The 25,774-nt window shown below is 45.3% G+C and overlaps 1 protein-coding gene across 5 annotated transcripts in view; it reads right to left on the bottom strand.

Annotated features, from left to right (window-relative positions):
* Nucleotides 1–25,774, bottom strand: part of WWC1 (WW and C2 domain containing 1) — a 155,814-nt gene that overhangs the window by 48,991 nt on the left and 81,049 nt on the right. For 2 of the 5 annotated variants that reach the window (XM_086711614.1, XM_086711676.1), the window contains exons 3-8: nt 21,359–21,562; nt 10,358–10,434; nt 8,941–9,020; nt 3,979–4,108; nt 2,205–2,351; nt 930–1,003 (exon numbers count right to left, since the gene is read on the bottom strand). In XM_086711614.1, coding sequence (XP_086567740.1) covers nt 930–1,003; nt 2,205–2,351; nt 3,979–4,108; nt 8,941–9,020; nt 10,358–10,434; nt 21,359–21,562 — 712 coding nt within the window. Of the gene's footprint in view, nt 1–929; nt 1,004–2,204; nt 2,352–3,978; nt 4,109–8,940; nt 9,021–9,783; nt 10,313–10,357; nt 10,435–13,776; nt 13,798–21,358; nt 21,563–25,774 lie in introns of those variants that run through there. The other 3 variants (XM_086711747.1, XM_086711801.1, XM_086711807.1) reach the window with 3 other exon arrangements.

Raw genomic sequence — 25,774 nt, 5'->3', positions numbered from 1 at the left:
AGGATTTCTGTCATTGCTGCAAAGGGTTTTGCTGCTCACACAGAGTTGGCAGAGGGGCAGAACTAGGCACTGCCACACCCTACGTGGCCTGGCTTAGAATGCCATGGGCCAGGCAGTGTAACCTAAGGAGGAATGGATGTGATATTCCTAGCTTTATTCACCATTATACTCTGTGGGTTCTTACCCAGTAAGGCTGGCCCTGTGCATAGGAAGCTCACAGACTTGGAGCCAGATTGTCCAGAGTTCAAATTCTGACTCCATCATCTTGAAAAGTCATGATCTCATATTTTACCTTTCTCTTCTCTAACATGGAAATCATATAAGATGTGCTATAAGGTTGCTTTTAAAGTTAAATGAGATGATACACATACAAATGCTTTAATACAACACCTGGCCCATAACAGATGCTCTAAAAACATCAGGTTTGATTATTGTTTTAATTTTATTTGTGGCAGTGGAACCCAACTGCTTAGGAGACTGTGAAGCCACAAAATATTTAGTCCCTGGGATCTACACTGTTTATAAGCACAGCTTGCTCCCAGTTGGGCAGGAGACACTCAAGTGTTCAGTATCCAGAGGTTTTTCTCCTATTGCTAAAACCTCAGAAGTGCTCCTTCAAACCAGACTACTCACAGGATCATTGGAAAACTCTGATTAGAGAAACTGAGCTCAGCAAGTGGAAAGATAACTAGGCTCTGAGATTTAACAGATTTGGGTGCAAAACACAGCTTCTACTTTTTATCTAGTGAAGTGTCCCTGGCTCAGTCATTTCCTGAGTTCAGAGAAGGTTAAAATATATGTGTCATAATAGTTATCTTCATAATCTTTGATTATTAAAGATGAGGTGTGTGAAAAGCCAGGCATGGGGCAGGCACTCTGCAATGGCAATTATCATTGTTGGAACCATCCCGCCCCCAGCCCCTAATTACCTTCTCTTAGCTTCTTCATATCGAAGGCGCAATCTGACCTTCTCTGCCAACTGATTGTTGCTGCTTGCGCCAAACTGGGGGAAAGAACAAAGTGGGGAATTATATGGCCACTGTGGCCGGTGCTGAGGTGGATTTCAAGAGCTCACGAGAGACTTGACGGCTTACGTGGGAAGTAGCTAAGAATAGCCCCCAATTACCAAGCTGGCTGTGTGATAGCAGGGAAGCTAGTCAGGCAAAGACACTTCCTGCAGGCTGTGGGAAGACCCTCAAATTCAGACATCTATCATTTCTAGAAGAGAAGCTGAGAGCCCAGAATATCATCTTGCAGCCCCGAATGGCTCAGAGCCCATTCAAGCCCCAGCAGCATGGAGGACAGCTGGTCAGGAGGAAACAGGGACAGCCAATATACAAGAAAGGCATCCTGGGGGTGCTGGGGAGGGGCTCAACTGAAAACCCAGGGAGGCTGCAGCCAGGACTGAAACACTGAGTGAGCGAGGAGAAGGTCCTAGAACCTTCAGGGAGGCCTACAGATGGCTTGTAGCTGGACACATGGGTGGTCTGGAGACGGAAGGGACAGCCCATTTGCCATGTCTTTCTGTCAAGAGTGGCAAGAAGCTACAAGGTTCACCCAAGCAGATATGGATATAGCTTCTCTTCACAAGTGGGGACACAGCTATATGAAGAATCAGATAGGAATAGCATTTAGCCATGGAGGCTGGGAGGCGACTTTGCTCAATGTCACCTGCTCTAGGAAAACAAAAGTTCTCCAAACATTCCAGATGGCTATGGGTCAGTCCTGCTCTAAAGCTTTCATGAAATAAATCTGGATGGTGCTCACACTATTCACTACGGTGCCCAGACTGAGCTTTTGAAGAGAGCTGTCTGAAAGCTGCATGTATTGTTTCAGGATGAACAGAAGGAAAGTATCATCTGCTTCACAGCTGGTGAAAGAAAAACAGAATGGTGTTGCAAATCTGTAGGAAGGAAACCAGAGAGAGCCACTGGTCCTTCACACATGCTTTCTCTGCAGCATCTAGAGACGCAAACGCATGGCTAGGCAACACTCAAGACTGAGGCTTTCCCCCCACAGTGCCGGCTTTCCCCCCACACCATCATCTCGTGTCATCCTGGGGCCAAGAGGTCTGCAAGAGAATGGAGCTCCAGGAGGCCACGTTAGCAGGCAGGCCCACAGAGAGATACCAGTCACCTCCCAAGGTGAGAAATCAGAAGGCGGCTGCCCACTACGGCAGCCTCCTGGGTACAACTTCTACTCACACTTCCCGAGATGTCTGTCTGGGAGCTCACGTCCAGGTACTGTTTCGGCAGTGAGAAACCTGAACTTTCCAGAGAGCTGCTGCTGGACCACAGGTCAGAGTGGGACCCTCTGTCGATGAGGAAGCCGTCCTTCAGCATGGCGAGGCTCTAAGGAGGGGAGGGCAAGGTTAGCAACACAACTTTCTGGGAGGGAGCTCTGGTTTGTCACCCTCCATGTGCTCTCCTCTCCACTTCTGTAATGTGGTAGGAATCCTAGCTCACTCTGGATATTCCACTTACCTCGTAAAGAGCTGGCAGCAAGTGGGTGGTTGCTCAGTGCCGGGTACTGTGCTGGGTGTTCTACTCGGGAAAGACTGGCATGGACACTGGCTCTAGAGCTACACTGCCTGACTTGGAATCCTTGCTCTGCTACTTGCTAGCTGTGTGACCTGAGCTAGTTGATTAAGCTCTCTGTGCCTCAGTTCCCTCTCCTAAACAAATAGGGATAACCACAGGGCCTGTCTCATAGGACTACCATACTGATTTAATGAGATGGCCAGTATAACGTGCTAGTACAGCCAACACTCAGTAATTGTCAGCTTTATCATCATCTTACTTAATCCTCACATCAGTCCTCTGAAAAATGACCTAGGATTATCCCCATTTCTTTGCTAAGGGAGTTGTTACATGCAAAGGCTGGCAAATGACAGAGCAGGATGTGGTCCTGGCCTGACTGAAGATGCAGTGCTCTTAAGTGAGAGTCATGATAGGAACATGGCTCACGACTGTCCACGAGCGCCTGAACGCTTTCATCAGGTTGCTGCCCTGGGCAAGAGCTTCAAAATCATTCTGTTTGTCCTAGAGCATAAAGCTCCCTTCACTAAATCAGTCATAGCAACCGCAAGCCTGAGTCCTAATCTGCCAGTGGGAACACAAACAAACATAGTATCTCAGAGGTCAGGGTCATTCCAGTGAGGGGAGGCAGAGTGTCTAAGGGTTAAAAGAATAGACATCTGTGTCAGTGTTTATGGGTTCGAATCCTCGCTCCACCATGGACTCTGGGCTGTGTAGCAGTTATCTGTATGAAGGGAATAACCTAGGGCTGATGTAAGAGATAAGTGAGATATGATGCATGCAAAGTGTCCAGTTCAGTTGCCTGGCATGTTAAATCACACCGATTATCATTTGTCTGGTCCTCAGCAGAGGAAGAGCATGCAATGTAATTCTTATAAAGATGTTACATTTCGGTGTCAGGGCTGTGGATGTCAAAACCATCTCCCTCCGTTTGGTTCTTTGAGAAGTAAGCCAGGTGGCCAGAGCCAGTGACAAGGACATGACCTTTGGACTCGACCAGATGGCTCCTAGTACAACTCTGCCAGTGATGTGACTTTAGGCAAGCCACCTATCGCTTCTGATCCTCCTTTTCCTACTCTACACAGTGAGACTGAAAGCCCAAAAAACTAGTGATGAGAGCTCAGTGATCTGTGCAGCATGTGGAGGTAGTGTGAGTCTTGGCACAGAAAAGTGCTCCGGGCACACGTGGGCAGCTCTGTCAGTTAAGCATCCAACTTTGGCTCAGGTCATGATCTCATGGTTTGTGGGTTCAAGTCCCATGTCGGGCTCTGTGCTGACAGTGCAGAGCCCTGCTTAGGATTCTCTCTTTCTGCCCCTCCCCGATTTGTGTTTCTCTCTCAAAATAAATAAACTTAAAAAAAAAAAAAAAAAGAAAGAAAAAGAAAGAAAGGTGCTCCGAAGAAATTGAGAGATGGGACCCACATCACTGGAGCTCTCGTACCTTAATGAGATCTTGCTTTTCTTTTTCTCCACAAGTGATGGCCTTTTTGATGGCTTTTGTTTCTCTCAACACAGCCTGAGCTTCATCCAGTTTGTAGCTGCCCTGAGCATCGGACATTTTCTTATCGATTCTAGGAAACAGTCAATGGGAAAGGTCAGAAAAAGATAGGGTGAGGGATGAAGTCTCCCCAGGGGATAAGACGACAGGTTTTGGTCCTGCAGCAAGGCTCCTCTCTGTCCTGCACACCCTCCCTTCCCCAGGTCTAGCTGCCTGTGAAATGTCCCACAGGGTGGGGCTGCAGAAGCAACACCACTCTTTAAGTCAAGGGTCCTCTAAGCATCAGCTCTTACAGGAAGTGTTCCCTGATTACCTCCCTGCTTCCTCCAGGCTAGGCTAGGTGTTCCCATCACACTGCACATAGCTGGACACTGCAATCATTATGTTGTGTTCTAGTTAGCAGGGCATGTGGTAGTATCCTTGACTTGTTACTAACAGGCTTGGGACAGGGGCAGGATTGAAAATGTTTAAGTAGTTTCGGTATCTGGCACAGGACAGTCCTTTAACTCAAGGTCTCTCAACCTCAGCATCTTGACATTTGGGTAGGATGATTCTTTGTTGTGGGGGGCTGTCCTGCACATTGTCGGGTATTTAGTAGCACCCTTGGCCTCTGCCCACTAGGTGCCAGTAGCATCTTGGCCCCAAGCTGTGACAACCAAAAATGCCTCCATACTTTGCCTAGTGTCCCTTTGGGAAGAAGAGCAAGATCTCCCTCAATTGAGACCCACTGCCTTTACTAAGTATTTGCTGAGTAAACACACAAGGAAGGAAAGGTGTGAATGATGGAAAACTCTCAGCCCTGCTACTTAGTAGTGTGACCTTGGGCATGGCACTTAACAAGAGGCTTAGCTTCCTTCTCTAAAATAACCTGGGTAATGTCACCTGCCCAGCCCATGTTCATGAAGCTGTTAGGAATGTCAAATGGGATAAGTGAAGGCTGGATAATCAAGTGCACTGGGAGGTACGGGATAAAATCAGCTTATCTAGGCCCCATATACAGGTTCATTTTGGAGGGTGGAGGGGGAGTTTAAAAAAAAAAAGAAAAAAGTTAAGGACCACAATGCCACTTTCTGAAGGTCAGACCAAACCAGAGATGGTGGAGGTCTCCACCCTCTGGGGAAGGAGGCTGGGATATGGAGAACCTTCAGAAGGCAGAGATAAATTTTAACTGCTTCACACTTTCCCCAAAGGCTAGGCCTAAAGTTTTAGTCCCCAGTGGAGAAAAGGAAGTTTTACCGTCTGAGGGAATACCACAAACCCATTATTTCAGGATGAGAAACCGCTCACAGGCATTCCTCTCTGGTTTCCTGCTAGAAGCCAAATTGTCCTGGGCTAAAAATAACCTGAGTGGGGAATCACTGATGGGGGGAGCAGGTTTTCATCCTGGTCTGTCTGTGCCTCCGAACAGGAGAGAGGGAGAGGACTCGGGAGAGAACTCCGGTCTCAGCACGGCCCTCCCCCTTCCCTTCCCTTCCGTTATTTCAGCCTCCGTGGAGAGAAAACAAAGCCCCATTTATGTCTCCCCACTAAAAATAGCCTGTCTATTCCTTTCGAGGACTTGGGCCTGAGCAAGCCTGCCAGGTTGGCTAACACTGGTCTCAAATTTAGTTTGAAAAATTAGTCTAAATGGAGCTTTCTGCAGCAGAGGCGTGCCCGAGATGCTCTGTGGAGGGGAGGATCCCCCAGGATGGGAGGTGGCCCGGCCCCAAATGGAGGGGAGGAGGGCAGGGAAGATGCCATTTGCTTGAGTCGGGCTGGGGGCTCTGGGGAGGGGGCTGTGCCCAGCTGTCCTCTGCCAACAGGGTGAGGATGGCTTTGAATCCTCAGCAGGATAAGACAGAAGCGGTTTGTCTGCTGTGCCTTGGGCTCCTCAGACAGCCTCTACCTGATTTCCCTCAGGGGCCTTAGCAACCCAGGCTCTGGAATTTGGCTCCAGAGAGTAGCTCCAAGAGGGAACACTCTTGGGATTGAGGTTGGGGGGAGGGGAACAAAGGGTCACCATTATGTGCTCAGTGAATGAATCTCTCTCTCTTTTTTTTTTTAAGGGAAAGAAAAGTTATGTGGTTGTAGGGGAGAGGAGGGTGTAGCGGGCTGCATGTGTTCTAGAATTTCCAAATTATGCGGCTGTCCGGAGATTCACACACCCGGGAGCTGCAGGACAGCCACGCAGAAGCAGGGCAGAGGCTCTGACAGCAGGCAGCTCCTCTTGGCAATTCTTACCTGGGCACGATGGCTTTGGGGGACGTGCCTTGAGATGCTGCACTGCTCCCCACCCACAGGGGTGACATGCCACATCGCATCTCCTTCCTGTTTACAAGGGCTCAGGGCAGCTGACAGGCCCAAGTCCTTTTGATTTTTCTTCTCAGGCTCCTAAGAGGCATCCTTCAATCCTCATCAACATTTCCTTTTTTTAAAAAAACTGGGGCTGCTGACCGTGAACTGGACAAATGGAAGAGTTTCGCCTTCCCCCATGCTCTGCAAAGGGAGGAGGCTGAGATAGAAGTGATTAGATCACCTCCCACCACTAGCTTCTGAAAAAGATCCCAAGGGACAAGGAAAGAGGCCTCATGTTTTCTGGGTATGATGAGGGGGTTATCCAGGATGAGGCCAGGAAGGAAGGTATTAGCACATGAGCTTCTAAATCCAACAGTCCTGGGTTCAAATTCCAGCTTTGATGCTTACCAACGGGGGGGGGGGGGGGGGGGGAGGAGGGGCGGGGGCTGGGGTATATTTTCACCCTCATCAGTGCCCTCATCTATAAAGTGGGGCAGAACAAAAACTTCTCTTAAAGGGGCAAAGACAATGAAACGAGGTGACTGATGCACAGTCATTGCCCAGCACAGACCCTAGCCCGGGGTAAGTACAGAGTTCATCTGAGTTCCTCCCCATATCCAAGCAGGCACCCAGCTAGAGGTCACCCCCAACACCCCTTAATGACCCTCACACTCACTGCCAGGCACTGTCACATGCTTTAGTTTCATCTTTACAGTGACTGATTTTTCAGATAAACCAAAGCTCAAGGGGATTATGTCATTTTTGTAAGGTCCCAGGGAACTGGGATTTGAACCCAGGCCATCTACCTCTTGCAGCTACATTCCTAACCCTCTATGCCAAGGTGTGTATTAAAGCAGATGTCTTCCTCCACAATGAATGTGGAGCCAGCTTTGAGCGTGGGCAGTCAGAATTACCAGGAGTCTTATCTGGGCCTGATATCAAACATCAGTTGGGCGGAGGGAGGAGAGAAAGAAGGCTTGTCTTTGGGGTTTCAGCATCAGCTTACCAAAGAACAAGAATTTTCAATGCTGCTACAGGGTGACAAAGTGGTAAAACAGGTTTGTGGTGGCTCAGAGAATAATGGGAAATGTTCTAACCAGAAGCTCCTGAGGAGTGCAGGAAGGGGGAGGAGGGAAAGGCCCCTGCGGTAAGATGACGTGGGAGTGAGTAGTCTTTCAACTATGTGTTCAGAATTTGGAGGGCTCATGAGGTTATTTGCTTTATAGGTCACAAGAAGGAATTTTCTAAGCTCATATTACTGCTCTCAAGTGTCACTGGCATACGTACATATACATATATTAATAACATATGTACCTATATAAGCACACATATATAAACCATAATTTATAATAACTTGGAATACCAAAAGAACCCTATTATACACAATCTATAATACAAAGCCATACTTTCTTAAACCTTGTGTGGTGGGGGATTCATGGTAGCTCTCCCCTCCAGACAGTGGGGGCTTGAGGGATGGGAAGACGTGAACAAGAACCAACCAACCCCTCCAGTGGTCACAGTTCCCTGGATTAAGAGAGCCTACAGACAGACATCCCCAGGCTTGGAGCTGTGGCCACAGAGTGGTGGGGGGTGAATTTGAGGTTCAGACAATGAGGAAGAGGTATAGTCAGACAGCGAGAAAAAGAAAGTGACTATAGAAGCTGCTGACTGTAGAGATGTGGCCTCCCTGGGAATCTACATGAGATGTCCCTTAGGACAGAGAAATCTCCTGGATGTTCTCCCTGGGGCTTCCAAGAGGGGTCCCAGGCACCTCTGTAATAACTATACACTGAGTCCTTCAGACATACCGAACATGACTCAATGCAGGTTTGTTGCATGTGTGATTATTCCTAATAATAACGTGACTCAGTTTCCTCATCTATAAAGTGGAGTTGGCCAAAAGAACATTCTTTAGAGAGTTGCAGTGAGGATCAAATGAAGTCACTCAAGCAGAAACACTGAAAGTGCTTCCCGGCAGAGTAACTGCTCAACAAATCTTGCTAGTATAATAACGATAAATAGCCATCAACGCACCTGCTCTAAAGAAACAATAGAGATGTACCTTGGTGGCAAGTCAGCTTCTACAAGTGAAAATTACACTTGGTCAAAGTTATCCTGGGAACTCCTTAAGTCATCTATCTAGCACAGTGTGCGTGGCACCATGCATGCTCTTCTAGCGATTGGTGCTGGGGAAGAGGCCCTTGCTCCTACTGTGGGGCACATTCGCTGTTCGTCTTTAGGCGTTATGGGGAAAAAAAGTTTGTTTTTGTGTGTGTATCAGATCCTACTGGATCTACTGGAGGACATGAGACAGGTGCCCATAAGTGCCCAGCAATACTCGTTTCTATGACAGAATACTTGTTTTTACGGCTAAAACTCAACTGAACGGAACAGACTTTAATGGCTTCAGGAATTCAGAGATCTCTGGTTTGAAAGGATTCCTCTCTTCTCCTTCTGAACCTCAACCTTGGGTGACAGTATCCTGAGTAAACACCAGTGGAGTAGAACTGGGATCAAATGATTAGAGTGGCCTTAAAGAAGAGAGGGAGAGAGAGAGAGAGAGAAAGAGAGAGAGAGGCAGGAAGGGGATTACGGGGCATCCCTATGCTCTGCATGGCAGGGTAGACTTACTTCTTCAGGGTCTGAAAGCCACGCTCTTTGAACTGCAGCTCCTGCTGGAGGTGAACCATCTCTCTCTTTAGCTTGTTGACCTGGATGGCAGAAGGCCACACATGGGGCTAGATCAGAGGTTGATACAGAACTGCAGGCTGCCTTCTCCTCTAAGGGGAACCCAGAGCCCCCCCACTGCCCCTCAGGCCACAGGGTCACAACACTATCCCCTCAGTGATGCTGCCTTGGTCTCTGCAGCTGCTCGTATAGTCAGCATCCAAGCCTGGCTGTCCTGCAGGTCAATCCTGGCTAGCCCTCACTTGAGGGAAACAGGAAGTGGACAGGTGTCAGCTGACCTGGGATAGAACTTGGCCTTCCCACTGCCTTGCTGGACGACCTCTCTCGAGCCATCTCACCTCCCTGAGACTCCCTCTCCTGTTCTGATAGGTGAGGAATATGGTAATTCACAGGGCTGTGCATTACTTAAAGCAGGTAATGGGTATGGAGGTGAGAGGCAGTGCAATAACTTTAGAGGCAAGACATGGCCCGGGAGCTGGATTTGGCTTGCAGGAATGCTGTGTTTGGTTTGCAGTTATAAAATTTAAAAATTTAATTGCTAATAATGAAATATGGAGAGATTTCACATAATAAGCCTAAGTATAGCTCTCTTCTAAAAACAGAAGATCTGCCAACACTGAGCCCTCATTCCAGCACAGCCACAATAGGGTAGGGCTGAAACTCAACTACCCCTTTAGACAGGGCACACCTCTCTAAGGCTACACTCTTCCCAGCACACCCTACTGCTTCACCCCTGGCCCACTTCCCCCTTTTGTTTTCTTGTAGGCATGATTTTGGAAAACCTACCTGAAGTTATCACTGAGCCTGCGTTCCAAATACTGGCTTTCCCTTGAACAAGTCACTTAACTGCTGTGTCATAGTTCCACACCAGTAAAATGGGAATGATATTTATTCCCAAGAAGTCATGAAGTAATTATCATGAAGGAACTAAATAAGACAATATAGAATAAGCCATAGCTAGGAAGAGAGCACACTGCGTTAAGAACTGTAAGTTCTTTGACCTTGTGTAAGCCCTGAATCCTTGTGACCTTGGGGCAAGTTACCCTAAGCTTCTGTTTGCTCATCTTTAAGTGCAGATATGGACAACAGCTGCTTTGTGGGTTTGCTGGAGGAACACGAGACAGCATTCATGAAGCACTGAGCACCATGCTTGGTCTACAGTGATGTGGTCGCTGCTGTTACCATTACAATTACTGTGACAGCTGCTACCACTGCTACTACTGCTGTTATTTAGGGTCCTGTCAGTCAGCACCAGCCATCACTGCCTGGTGGAAGCGTCTCCTTTGGTCCAGTGGGTGGGCAAGTGGCCTGTGGCTGCCTCGGTGACCCCCCTTCCACAGTACAGGCAAAGAGGCCCTACCCGGGATTTTGCTGTGGCAATTTCAGCTTTCAGGATCTCAGGGTCATACTTAGAGCTGGATGACGAACCCGACACCACTGCAACGAAAAAGAAAAAAAAAAAGTTCTGTAGAAGAAACACATTTTGGGAGAGATGGCTTATTTGGACATCTACATAAACCCAGAAAAGAATCACTAATCATGAACAAACTAAATGCCCAACAAGGGGGGGGATTTTTATTTTTTATTTTTTTAAGTTTATTTATTTATTTTGAGACAGAGAGCACACAAGCAGGGGAGGAGCAGAGACAGGGAGAGAAGGACTCCCAAGCAGGCTCTGCACCATCACCGCAGAGCCGGATGTGGGGCTTGAACTCATGAACTCTGAGATTGTGACCTGAGCTGAGATCAAGAGTCAGACGCTTAGCAAAAAGGGGAATTTTGCTAAATAAATATGGTACATGCATAAGTGAGGATGATACAACTTAACGTGATTTAAAACAATTGTACGCAGGAATTCTGAACAAGGGAAAATGTCCAAAACTTACTGCCACCTGAAAACAGTAGTTTATAAAAAGCCATAAAGAGTAACTTAAATTTGTTAAATATACACAGTTAACAAACATATATATACACATATGCATCTAGAAAAAGCACAGAAAGAAATATACCAAAAAGATAATGTTGATATGTAGAGATATGGATGATACATAAGACCAATTTTCATCTTTGTATTTTTATTTTCCACACTAAGAGGAATACATTTTTATAATCAGAAAAATAACTAAAAGTATTATTTATTGTACTCTACAATATTAATGTACTTTAAAAAAATTTACTTGAGAGCATGCAAGCAGGGGAGAGGGAGAGAACTCCATGCTCAGTGCAGAGCCCAAGGTGGGGCTCAATCCCACAACCCTGAGATCATGACCTGAACGGATGTCAAGAGTTATCAAGAAGCGCTTAACCAACTGAGTCACCCAGGTGCCCCCTTAATGTACATTTTTAAGGGAAAATAAATTACCCATAACCCCACCACCCTAATTCAATTCTCTTTTCTCAAAGTTACTTTGATTATCCACAGTTGTTATGTAGTTGTAATTACTGCATTTAAAAAATTTTAAAATAGTATTTATGTCTTGAAAAGATATTTTAAGGCTTACAAAAATGAACATAACAGAGTAAAATACATTTGAAGTAAGGACATGAGACGAAGGGAAGACAAGAATGAGGAATCACATCCACAGGTGTGAGGTTAGTTAGGGCTCATGCAAACATGGAGGGTCCCCTTCCTTACCAGACACCACAAACCTGGCTCTGAGCTTCCTAACTGGTGATGTGAAGAGGGAAAGGGGCCCAATGTACAATTCATGGTGTCCTTAATATAAACACAACCCCACTCTTCACGAAAAGGATAGGGGTTCTTAGTATGGAGGCCAGAGAAGAGCTTCTCCCCTGGGGCCTTAATCCCAACCAGGTGTGCAATTCCATCATTTCCTACCCCCCCGCCCCCCACCCCTCACATCCCACCTAGTGTCTTCTGGACACTATGTGTGCACGTGCACAGTGAGATCAACTGCTGGGGCCTGGAGTTTCCTGAGGACAGAGACTGGTGGCAATTTCCATTGTTGGGAGGTAGGGCCTTCTGGTTATGCACGAGTTAAAATGGAACACTGAAAAGTTCCGGAGAAGGGAAATAAAACTGTCTGCATAATAACAGTAAAGATGATAGGCGGTGTTGCCTTTGTGCCCAGTTTACAGTGATGATGATGAGGAGGAGGAGGCTTTACCAGAAGAGATGGGTGGTGGGAACATCTGGATGGGTGGGGAAGACCTTGCAGTCCCCATTGTCAGCTTGGAATAGGGACTTCAGAATCACATGTTTGTTTCCAACTGGAAGCTTTCATTTCCTGCATTCTAATTCCTCTGATGTTTGCTGAACTTAGGGATTTCAGGGTGGGATTTGGCTGGATACATAGCTGGAGGCAGTGATTTAAGCAATTTCCCCCTGACAGTCTTTTTTCAACAAAATTTTAAGGTCATTAATATTTGTTACCCACTGATTAATTGTAAGAACATGATGAAAAGAGTCACTGGTGAAGAAAAAAGATGGGGATACACTCAAAAGGGGGTGTCCATTCTATGAGCACCCCATCCTGTCAACCACTCTACTAACCAGGCTGTGCCACTGGACTTGGGTCTACACCACAGGGAACTGTAAACGAGAGAGTGTTAGCAGCCTGGGAGAACCCATGAAGAACTGTAAGACCTACCCTAACAGGGAGAGCATGACTGTGGGGACCAGAAACACCAGTGCTGATCTGTGGAAAGTGGGTGTGCTCCTTGGACATGCTCAAAAATCTTGGAGGGAAGGGAACCCAAAAAAGGACAGACTCCTGGGGCACCTGGGTGGTTCAGTCGGTTGAGCATCTGACTTCGGCTCAGGTCATGAGCTTGTGGTTCGTAAGTTCGAGCCCCACGTTGGGCTCTCTGCTGTCAGTACAGAGTCTGCTTTAGATCCTCTGTCTCCCTCTCTCTGCCCCTCCCCTGCTTGCTCTCTCTTTCAAAAATAAATATTTTTAAAAGTTAATGAAAAAAAAAAAAGGAGAGGCTTGATTTTATTCCTATTAAAAAAAAAAAAAGAACGGACTCCCACCAACTGAGCCACTGGGGGCTTAGATTCTTATGCTTTGGAGTACCACCGTGAAGTGCACTATTTGTATCCAAAGCTGTTAAAATGGGATGTAGTCTGTTACCATTTTTTTTTTAAGTTTATTTATTTTGAGAGAGAGCAAGAGCATGGGAGTGAGCTGGGGGGGGGGGGGGGAGAGAGAGAGAGAGAGAGAGAGAGAGAGAGAGAGAGAGAGAATCCCAAGCGCCTCCACACTGATACAGGGTTTGATCCCATGAACTGTGAGATCATGACCTGAGCTGAGATCAAGAGTCAAAAACACTTAACTGACTGAGCCACCCAGGCATCCTGCCTGTTATCATTTCTTAAGTAAACATTTTACATAAGTAAAAAATGCATGTGGAAAGGTGCACAAATCATGTGTGCAGCTTGATGAATTTTCACAAAAGAAACACACTCAGCCAATAAGCACCACAATCAAGAAAAAGGTCATTGACCTCCTTCCCCTTGTGCCACTATCCCCTCACTATCCCTCCAACAAAGGAATTTTATATTCGAACAGGACCTCACAGGGTGACTTTAAATGCCCACCTTTTTATAGCTTTTGATTTGTAAGCTTTTTTTCAAGTTACAGATGACCACAAGTTTAACAGTCCAACATAGTACAAGGTTTGTTATAAAAAGAGAACATTCCCCAGGTCCCTATCCCTCACTCCTGAAAAGGGAATCATTTCAATGTGTTCAGCTAATTTCTTGATTACCAAGAGGCAGCAAGTTATTTTTGTTTTAGGCATTATGTACTTACTTACCTCTCTGGAGGACAGGGAGTTAGCTTCCCACCCTTCTCCAGGCCTGACATGGTACATGTGCACCCCTCCCAGCTCCCCATCCTCGGAGACAGCATAATCTTGGTGAAAGCCATCTTCAGTGTTTGCATTACTTTCACTCTGTAAACACAACTCGGGCCAGAGGCATGTAGCTGACTTTGCTTACTTTTCTTTTCCGGCACATTTTTTTGGGTTTGTTTTTCCTAGAGTTAATAATTGTCATTTTTATGCTTGCTCACTTTCTACAAACTGATCACAGATTCAACCTCACGCTCTGCCAGTTATCTGAATCTCCCCTCACAGGGTCCAGGCCCGCCTGCGTCCTGCTGGTTTCTGCCCTTTGGCTCTGCCTGGCCCAGGCACGTGCCTGCTTTGGCGTGAGCTGGTTGCTCTCTGTGCTGCCGGCATCCTGAGATGCCCTTCCTGACTCTCTCCTCTTTCCTAAACACCATGTCTTCCCCTCCTACCAGCTCATTTCAGTAGAACACCAGCAGCTTCCCAAGGAGGAGGCCACAAAGGAAAGAAGCTTTTGAAATCATGAATGTCTAAAAATACCTTTGTTCTACCCTATAGTTGATTAAAGGTAGTTTTGCAGGATATAGAATTCTAGGTTGTAAGTGATTTTCCTTAAAAATTTGAAGTCATGGCTCCATTGTTCTAGGTTTCTAGTGTTACTGTTGAGCTACTCTGAGCTCTGATAATTTTTGTGTGGCCTGGTTTTTCTCTCTGAACGCTTTCAGGATCTTGGATCGTTCCATGTTTGAAGCGGTACAAAGGTATGTCTTGGTGTGAGTGGACTTTCATGCATTGTGCTCACTAAGCCCTTTCAATCTAAGAACTCTCTTCCAACTGTTCTGGGAAATTCTTCTGAAATTATTTTACCTGATGCTTCTTCTTCTCTGTTTCCTCTGGAACTTTTCATTATTCTGATAGGTTTCCTGGCCTGGTGCTCTACTTTGTTTTTTTTCCCCCTCTCTTCTTTTCCATCTCATTGTATTTTTGCTCTGATTTTTTAGAAGATTTCTTCAGGCTTACTTTCCAATCTTCCTACGGATTTTACATTTCTGCTATAGCATTTTAATTTCTAAAGGTTCTTTTGTGTTCTCTTAATGTTCCTTTCTATAAAATATAGCATCTCTTGTGGCGCCTGGGTGGCGCAGTCGGTTGGGCGTCCGACTTCAGCTCAGGTCACGATCTCGCGGTCTGTGAGTTCGAGCCCCGTGTCGGGCTCTGGGCTGATGGCTCAGAGCCTGGAGCCTGTTTCCGATTCTGTGTCTCCCTCTCTCTCGGCCCCTCCCCCGTTCATGCTCTGTCTCTCTCTCTGTCTCAAAAATAAATAAACATTAAAAAAAAAATAAAAAAATAAAATAAAATATAGCATCTTGTTCTTGTTTCATGGGTGTGTAGCTTCTCTTGATGTTTTCTCCACGTATACTCCCTGTTCCCACAAGGCCTCCCCATCACCAAGGGTTTGTTTTCATCTCTATTTTGCATGTCAGAGGCTTTGCTCAGGTGTCTGGAATCTCAGTTGTCTGCTCCAAAAGCAGAATGGAGGGGCACCTGGGTGGCTTAGTCAGATGAGCGACCAACTTTGGCTCAGGTCATGATCTCATGGTTTGTGAGTTTGAGCCCCGCGTCGGGCTCTGTGCTGACAGCTCAGAGCCTGGAGCCTGCTTCGGATTCTGTGTCTCCCTCTCTCTCTCTGCCCTTCCTCCACTCATGCTGTGTCTCTGTCTCAGAAATAAACATTAGAAAAAATTAAAAAAAAAAAAGCAGAATGGAGTGAGGTTTGTTGACTGTGGCTTATATGGTACATGCTTTGGCTGGACTGTTTCATCCAGAAATGCTCAATGTCTTTACATCTCTTTTATCTGGTCAGATTCCCTAGACTCTGCTACTATCCAGCCTGGGTGGTAATAGCCTGGCACCATTCTGGGGACCAAGTGGTACATGTGAGCTGGGATCTCAAATCCTATGGGTCCGAGTTCACTTAATCACTGTGTTTTCAGTGTGGTGCACCCCACCTTGTATCCTGCCAGGTTGGAGATGGGCTGTATGATTTGGGGAAGAGATTTGCTTGTCCTTTTCCTAAAACAGCTTTTACCCAATCCTCTTTATTTCAGGGCCTCCTCAAACTTGACTTACATTCCCAAGGACAGCTGAGGATTCCAATTCCCACGACTTTTGCCAGTGATCTACGTAGACCAGAGTGCTGGTTTTCCTCACGATCAGCTTGTATTCTCTTTTCTCAGGACTATCAGATAGGTTGTCACCTGCCCATCTGCTTTCAAGCTTCCACATCTTATTGTCACTCTTTTTTCTCCCAGTCTCCCTGTCTTTGTGCATGTACTCCTTAAAAAGGAAATCTCTTATTTTGCATTTTTTTGGTTTCAGGAGTGAGGGAAATCAGGTAGGTGGTTCAACTGGCATTTTTAACTACAAGGTTCCCAATGATTGCTTTTTCAAATGGGAAACCAAGGCCTAGAAAGAGGAAGGAACATGGTGAGGGCCCAAAGAACCCAGTTATCCTGAGTTCTCATCTTTCAGAGGATGGGAGAACCCAAATGTAACACAAGAACCTTAGAATTTGACTGATGACTTGTATTAAATTAAGAGAAAATTAAAAAAAAAATTTTTTTTAATGTTTTTATTTATTTCTGAGACAGAGAGAGACAGAGTATGAGTGGGGAAGGGGCAGAAAGAGATGGAGACACAGAATGTGAAGCAGACTCCAGGCTCTGAGATGTCAGCACAGAGCCCGATGTGGGACTCAAACTCATGGACTGCGAGATCATGACCTGAGCCAAAGTTGGATGCTTAACCGACTGAGCCACCCAGGTGCCCCAAGAGAAATGTTTTTGAGGTTAGATACTCCTGGGTATAAAGGCTCTGCCACTTTTTACTAGTGTGACCTTGAAGAAGCTCCTTCCCCTCTCTGGGCCTCAGTTCCCTGATATGTAAAAAAGAAACAATACTTGCAGGATAGTTGGGAGGGGAAGGTTACTTTAAATAATGGATGTGGAATGCCCATCACATTGCCCTGCAGGAATATAACAGGTGCACAATAAATATTAGTTCTCTTCTCTTTCCCCATGGAGCCAGAGACTGCACCAGAGGTGCTGACAAAGCCTCCACCCCCAGGACTCCACCTGTGGCCAGGCCCCACCTCAGCCAAGGCCAGGTGGCAAAACTCTCACAAGCTCAGGCAAGCCATCTGAATTAGAAACAAGGCATGTGACCTTACCAGTCTATCAACATGTTGGAGAGCTTGACTTGGAAGACAAAGCTGGTTTTAAAACCCATAGAAAGTCATGAGGAGGAAGGGTCATGTCTTTTTAACTGGGATGCTTAGGCTGGGGACGCCCCAATTCCTGGATGGTTTGGATCTCAGATCTGGTTACCAGAGATGACCTCAGTCACTTTAGGTGGAAGTTCTTTAACATTCAAACCAGTGGTGCCTTTGAACGTGATGGAGTCATATGATAAGACTGCATCATTATTTCCTACCACTAATCATGTATTTATTCTTATTAGTTCCAGGGATCTGTTAAAATCTTTTGTCATTTCAATGCCAGTAAATTAATAATATCAAACAATTGTTATTATTTATTGAGCTTAAGAATATGACAAGTACTTTTCCAAGTACTTTACATCTGTTAACTAATTTAAGTCTCATAACACCCCAATGAAGGTGATACATTATTTTTTTAAATGTTTATTTATTTTTGAGAGAAAGAGAGAGAGAGAGCGAGAGCAGGTGAAGGGCAGACAGAGAGGGAGACATAGAATCTGAAGCAGGCTCCAGGCTCTGAGCTGTCAGCACAGAACCTGATGTGGGGATTGAACTTACAAACTGTAAGATCATGATCTGAGCTGAAGTCGACACTTAACCGACCGAGCCACCCAGGTGCCCTAAGGTGATACCATTTTTATGTCAATTTTATAGAAGAATTTGAGGCAGAGAGAAGTAGCATATAACTTGGGCAAAGTTACACAGCTAGTAAATGGCATATCCTGGATGTGAACCCAGGCAGTCTAGCTCGAGTTCATACTCTCAAAATATTATGTAAAGTATTTAAGAAGAATGTTGAGCCAATAACATATTCTAAGGGTACTGGTTTACTGATACCAGTGGTTTTAAACTGGGAGAATTTTGCATCCCCCTAGAGTATATTTGGCAATGTCTGGAGACATTTTTGGTTGTTATAGCCTGCGGTAGGGGGTACTATTAGCATCTAGTGGGTAGAGACCAGAAGTGCTGCTCAACAACCCACAATATATAGGACAGTCCCTACAGTGAAGATTTAGCTGGCCTCCAATGTCAGTAGTACTGAGGTTGAGAAACTCTGACATGGACCCAGGAGAGGAAGGTACCATAACATTTTATATTTAAACAGAAGGGATCATACACATAAAGAGGTGAAGTATGTTCTCCAAGAGGACACAGTAACAGTGGAGATTCAAACTCAGGCCCTCTGACCTCAAAGTCCAGTGATGGTCATCTCCTACCATCAGGCTTCTCTGTGGAAATATATCATTCCTGCCCATTTGGCTCTTTTCCCCACCTTGACTTTTTATTTTGGAAACTAAATGTATAGCAAATTTGAAAGACTAATATAATATTAATATACCCTTCTTTTCCTAGGTCCACCAATTTTTAACATTTCCCCACATTTGTTCTATCTATCCCTCCCTCCACTCCAATTCTTCCTCTCACTGAGACGCCTGGTTCATAGAAAGCCCTCAATGAATGATTACTGAAAATGGTGGGTGGCCAAAAAATGCAAACCTGTCCTCTATTCAAAACCACCAACATGTCATTGGCAGCTACTGATCAGCTTACTGAGACTGATGGCATAGTTATATTGTTTTTTTTTCCTGCTAGATCTTTTTTGAAATTAAGCTGTAGACATGATGCCACATGCATGTCTTAAGAACAAGGACATTCTCCTACATAGCCACAATATGATGATCACAATTAAGACAATCTTCCAAATATCTGAGAATGTCTGTTATGGCTGCTTCCTCCTCACCCTCCCACCCCGCCGCCTGCAACCTCAACCCAGGGTCTAACCAGGGTGCAAACATTTAATCTGGTTTATGCCTCCATTGGTTTTTGTTGTTGTTGTTAAGTATAGAAGAGTTTCCCCTCTTTCTAGTTTTTCACACTTTTCCCCCCTCGAAGAGTCCAGGCCAATTATCTTGTAGGACATTTCACATTATGGAGCTGTCTGGCTGTTTCTTGATGATTTGATGGATGGTAAATATTTTTGTCAAGAATCCTCCACAATGTTCTTACTGCATCACATCAGAAAGCACACGATGTCAGTTCGTCTCCTTACGGTGATGCTAATTTTACACCTGTGTAAGGCGGTAGCTGCAGTTCTTTCCATGTGAAAATATACTTTACCTTCTGAAATTCATAACTGATTTGTGGAGTGATACTTTGGGTCCATGTAAGCATCCTGTCCCCCAAAATACGAAGGTTCATTTTTATACACACTTGTCACTTCTCAGACTGCAGGGCTTCAGGAGAAAACAAAATCACCCCACCTCTTCAAATCTGAGCTTCACTAGGGACAATAATATCTCCCTGCCAGGACTGTAGCAAGGATGATGCTATAGATTGAATTCCCTCCTCCCTGCCCCCAATCCATATGTTGAAGCCCTAACCCCCAATGGGATGGTATCTGAAGAAAGGTCTTTGGGAGGTGATTAGGTTTAGATGAGGTCACGAGGGTGGGGCTTTCATGATGGGATTAGTGACTGTACAAGAAGAGACTGTGCTCTCTGTCTCCCTCTCTGCTATGTGATGACACAGTGAGAAGGCAGCCATCTGCCAGCCAGAAAGAGGGCTCTCACTAGAACCAGACCATGCTGACACCCTGATCTTGGACTTCAAGCTCCAGAACTATGGGAAAATATATTTCTGTTGTTTAAGCCACCTAGTCTCTGAGATTCTGTTGTGGCAGCCTGAGCTGCCTAAAACAGATTAAGTGCTAAAACGCTCATGACAGTCTCTAGGACATTACTTGACCTAGAAAAAGGTAATAAGTATAATATAGTTCTTTTCCATAATCTGAGACTCTGGGGATTTGCTTGAGTCGCCAGGGAAAAGGGCAGGGCTGGGAAAGTGAGTAACTGGGCAAGTTCTGTCCCCAAGGCGGACTGAACTTTTCAAAATGAGGGCTTCACACAGGAGAAGTATCCAGTGACGCAGCCAAGCTATGTCAACCTAACAGCACGGCCTAGTGCTGGCCCCTTCGCCCACACTGAGGATGCTGGAGGGGCAGATGGGATGGATTTACAACTTACTGCTGCTCTCACCAGCTCTAAGACCCTGGGCATGTCATCAACTCCGCTAACCTGTTTCCTTCCCTATTACAGGGGATATTAACTGTCCTCATCCACAGGATTATTATGAGGATTCAGTGAAATAGCATTTTCAGCCTGACATGTACCAAGCACTCAAAAAACATGGGGCAGGGCTGGTTATTAGAAATAGTGGTAAAAGACAAAAAACCCCAACACACTGGCAAATGTAAGTAGGCTCCTGAACAGGTACTGGTCTGGTACTGCACTGGGAATGAAGGACTGGGGCCTTGGCATGCCTATTCTCCTGAAGATACCAGTGCGAACCAGGGAGACAGGAGCCCCGCCCTTACAGAGTTAACATGCCACTGGACGTAATACAGACATGTAAGCAGATGTCTTGTGACACATGCAATGAAGAAAATAAACAGAGATCCATTACAAATGCTAACACTGGGGAAGGGAGTCTGTTGATGGAGCTGTCAGAAGCGAGCCTCTCAGAGGAGATGACAGGAAGAATGGGACTGGAAGGGTGAGACCAGAAGGGTAAGAGGGAACCAGCTATGCAAACAGACAGAAGAGCATCCTAGGCAGGGGTGCAGCAAGTGCAAAAGTGCCAAGGTGGAAAGGTGCAGGGCAGGCTAGGGGAGCAGAGTGGGGGGCTCTGGAGCCCAGTGAACGAGGAATGGAGTGCAGCAAGTGGCCGCATGAGACGAGGCTGGGGTGGCTGCAGGAGCCTGACCACAAAGGGCAGTGGAGGCTGTGGAAGGAACGATGGGAAGCCACTGAAGGTTTTTTGTTTAAATTGTGGTGAAATATACATAGCGTAAAATTCATTTTTAAGTGTCCAGTTCAGGGGCATTAAGTACATTTACAGTGTTGTGCAACCACCACCACTGTCCATCTCCAGACCATTTTCATCCTCCCAACTTCAAGCTCTCTCCATTGAAGAAGAACTCCCTACACCCCACATCCTCTAGCCTTAGAAGGGCTTTAAATGAGGAGGTCTGTAAGCTGGCTGATAGTCTGAGATGACTGCAGACGAATGAAAGGCATGGAATGAAAGAGGCATATGAATCACTGCAAGGCAGAAGCAGAAGGGCTTCGGAGAGGATGGTGGTTTGCACGAGAAGCAGAGATGGAAGAAAACTGGCAGATCTGAGAAGCACTGAAAGGCAAGCCAGACAGGACTGGGTGCAGTCCTTCCCGCCATCGTGCAGGGGTGCGGGCGCTGGTGGCGGGAGGTACTCACAGCTGACCTGGGAGCCCAGCTTGTGCTCCCAGACGGCGTGCAGCTGCTGATACTCCTGCTGTGCGAGCTCTAGGCGCTGTTGCTTCACCTGGTAGATCTCCTTCTGCGCGCTCAAGGCCTCCTGGGCCACCACCAGGTAATCCTTCAGCATGTGCTCCTGCTCCTGCCGCCATTGCACCCGGGGGTCCTCGATCTGAGTGGTTTCTGGAACAGACCCCAGAGACCCTAGGTCAGCACCTCACCAAGACATGTTGGGTCGGTGGCCTGTGGGATGCACTACCAGAAAACAGCGAATACAGTAAACAGAGTATCATGATAAAAGCGGATGCATTAAACTTACCTGTTAAGCAACAGAGACTCTCCATTTGGGTTAAGGCAACAAAAACAATATAAACCAGAATTAATTTCCATACCCAAAGCCAGTCTGTCTCAGAACAGCAAGGAGAAGGACCAGGTTTGAGTTCTAATCTAGACAGAGGCTCAAGGATATTACAGATCCTTACGGTCATCAGTTTTGGTAAAGAGTGAAGAAAAAGAAAACAAAAATATTTTAGAGGCTATGAAAAATAGGGACCCATTGCCTGCTGGAAATGTAAATTAGTAACAGATTTAGAAGAGGACTATCCGACGATGCACATTAAGAGCCTTGAAATGTGAACACCCTGTGACCAATAATTCCCCCATAGTATTAACCAGTAATTCCCCCACAATAATTTATTACCAAGTGTAATAAAAAATTCAGGCAAAGATGCCTTTGTACCAAACTGTGATAATAGTGATGAAAAGGATAACAAGCGCTAATATAACATCTACTCTATGCCAAGCACTGTTCTAACTACTGTACATCTCTTTGCCCCTTCAATCCTCACACTAACCCTAAAAGTAGATTTTGTTATAACCCCCACTACATGAAAGAGAAAATCTAGGCACAGATTAAATACCTTGCTCAAGGTCACATGGAAAATAACTGGTCAAGTCTGCTATATTTACACAACACGCTGCCACAGCCACCAAAGATAGTGTCTTCAAAGAAATGCGAATGAAACAGAAAGAGGCCTATTACGTATAAGTGAGTGGAGGTGCAGGGGGCAAAACTGAATAATGCTGTATTTATTGAAACAATATGTACATTCTCAAAAGCATTAGGAGAACGCTTAGCAAATTATCAGCAGTAGATATGTCTTGGTGGTACGATATTTCTTCATTCTTTTAAAAAAATGCAATAAATATGTATAGTGATCATTCGAAAAAAGGTCAAAATCCAAAAAAACAATAATTTTTTTATATGTACAATGGAATACTATTTGGCAATGAGAAAGAATGAAATATGGCCTTTTGTAGCAACGTGGATGGAACTGGAGAGTGTTATGCTAAGTGAAATAAGTCATACAGAGAAAGATACCATGTTTTCACTCTTATGTGGATCCTAAGAAACTTAACAAAAGACCATGGGGGAGGGGAAGGGGAAAAAAAAAGTTACAGAGAGGGGAGAAGCCAAACCATAAGAGACTTAAAAACTGAGAATAAACTGAGGGTTGATAGGGGGTGGGAGGGAGGGGAAAGTGGGTGATGGGCATTGAGGAGGACACTTGTTGGGATGAGCACTGGGAGTTGTATGGAAACCAATTTGACAATAAATTTCATATTAAGAAAAAAAGAAAAAAATTTACTACCTATTAGAAAAACAAAAACAAAAAAATTTTTAAAGCTAATTTATTTATTTTGAGACAGAAAGAGAGAGAGAGAGCAGGAGGGGCAGAGAGAGAGAAGACAAAGAGAATCTAAGCAGGCTAGAGGTTATCAGCACAGAGCCCGATGCAGGGCTTGAACTCACCAACTGTGAGATCATCAGCTAAGCCAAAACCAAGAGTTGGACGCTTAACCAAGCAAGCCACTCAGGTGCCCCAAGATAGACATTAAGAAAAAAAAAGGGATAGCTAACAGCTGAACAGACATGGAAGATATCAAAGCAATGTCAAGGAATCGATGCCCCTCAGCTGCCAACCCTTCAGCCATCTCCCCACTGGTGGGTGGGGTTGGGGGGCAAAACACACCAGAAACTGTATAATCATGGTCATGTGGTGAATCCAGCCAGTGGACAGGTTCTGCTTAACTGAAAGTGTTTTATTAATTTTAAGTTGGTTACTGGTATATAAAAACAGGGAGATGTAAACATTACAATCCTGATCTCTGTTTTTTTCAGAAGATCTGGCCATGCTGAGTCCACAGTTTGCCACAGACCCAAGTACTCCATCAGTCTGCTGGTCTGCTTCATTCATTTATGTCATGGGTCTGACTCCTGGGGAATTTGAGTTTGTGCCTCCTTTTGTAGGGCCGATAGCTCCCATTCCTCATTCACCAAATGAGCATTTCCAATGAAAGAAAGAAGGTATAGGGAGGATGATCACAGAAGCAGCAGGGCCAAGTTACTGTCCCTACCAGTAACTGCTGTGTTACAATGGGCAGGTTGCTTAACCTTTCTGCATCTACCTCTGTAATTGTTAAAGAGGGTAACAGGTCCTGCTTACCCTGCTTCTAGGAAGCTATAAAGCACTTCTGCCCAGGTAAAGTAAACAAACGTTGGTGAGAGTAAAGCCCAAACTATTTACTGGGGCCAGTTTTTTAATTGTGAATAGCAATTCTTTAAACTCTTCCTCCTCCCTTTTTCTGGGAAAGAAAACAAAGTCTACAGATTGCTGGCAGGAGCCACAAGATTGTTTCTCATAAGGAAAGCTCTGCAACCCTTCCACCAGGAAAGGAGGAGGAATATTTACAAGAAAAGATTAAAAAGGGGAGCATTTGGGGCGCCTGGGTGGTTCAGTTGGTTAAGCATCTGACTTCGACTCAGGTCACGATCTCGTGGTTTGTGAGTTCGAGCCCTGTGTCGAGCTTTGTGCTGACAGCTCAGAGCCTGGAGCCTGCTTCAGATTCTGTGTCTCCCTCCCTCTCTGCCCCTCCTCCGCTCACGCTCTGTCTTTCTCAAAAATAAACACAAATAATAATAATAATAAATAAAAAAATAAAAAGGGGGGAGCATTTTATAAAGCTGGGTCCTATGTCCCATCAGTAGATATGGATGCCCTCAGAGTCAGGGACTCCTGAGTGCCCAAGCGTTAGCCTCAGACATCCAGCTGACAGAGCCCACAGAAGATACAGCTGATCATGGCCAGGCTGGAGATGTTTTCTAAAATATGTAAATTTTTAAAGTTTACACTTTTGGGGAAAAATACAAAAAAGGAAAATCTCATAATTCTACTACCGCAAATTTATAAAACAAGTGAGAGTTTCCATGTCTCTAATCCTACTCCCTACAGGTAACTGCTGCTAGGAGTCTCACACACTAAAAGATACTGCCCTCTAATTACACATAAACCTGTTTGTTGATACATATGTGTCTGTATACAGAAACTTATTTTTAATGCAACATGGCCCCATGTTATATATACTGGTCTGTAATTTGCTTTCATCTGCAAATGATAGATCTTGTTCATCCTTCCTTATTGGGTGAAGATTTACCTCAAGTCTTTTTGTTTATTCTTTTTTTTTAGTTTTATTACTGTTTTTATTTATTTTTTAATTTTTTATTTACCTTGATCATTTAAATGGTTGCATAGTATTCCATGGAATGGGATTAGGCTGTATTTATGGTAGGGTATTAGTGGCTTCCCAGACTTCTACTGGGAAATATTTGGATTGTTTTAAGTTTTTTTGCTATTACAAACAATGTTGCAGCGACAACTGTTAAAAAAAATACTTGTGTGAACTTGTATGATTAATTCTGCAAGATATACTTCTTAATACAGGGACTACCTTTCGAAAGGTTGTACCAATTCTTATTCTCACAAACAGCCTATGAAAGTGCCTTTTCCCCCAGATTCTCAGCAAAATTGCTTTAAAAAATGTTGGTACTTCATCCAGTAATTTTGGGTCCTGGCAGTATATTAGAATCAGCTGAGGAGCTACAAAACAGCAAAAACACAAAAAACCCTGAACCCTGCGCCAGAACATTTATATCAGAATTTCCATGAGTGGGACCCAGGCACTGACACTTGTGAAAGTTTCCCCAGGTGTCTGTCCCCAGACAGACGTGGCTGAGAAACCTTGACTGACACAATTAGAATCACCTGGGGGGAATTTTAACACTCCTGATACCCAAGCCCCACCCCTGGATCAATTAGATCAGAATCTCTGGGGGTGGGGATGAGGCAGTGGTGATTTGCAAAGCTCCCCAAATATGCCAGTGTGCCACCAAAGGTGAAAACCACTCTCTCAGAGGTGACAGCACAGATGCGCTGAGTGCTCACTGAAGCTGGCAGGCAAGGCTGGCAGGTGTGATGCTGAGCTCCAGGTAGGATCTCCCGCCAAAGGGCTGGCTGAGATGCTGGCCCTTGACCAGCAGCAAGGGCACACCTGGAT

The sequence above is a fragment of the Puma concolor genome, chromosome A1, assembly GCF_028749965.1.
Source record: "Puma concolor isolate L17-30 chromosome A1, mPumCon1.1.hap2, whole genome shotgun sequence".
NCBI lineage: Eukaryota > Metazoa > Chordata > Mammalia > Carnivora > Felidae > Puma > Puma concolor.
This window is presented reverse-complemented; position numbering and strand designations above follow the sequence as displayed.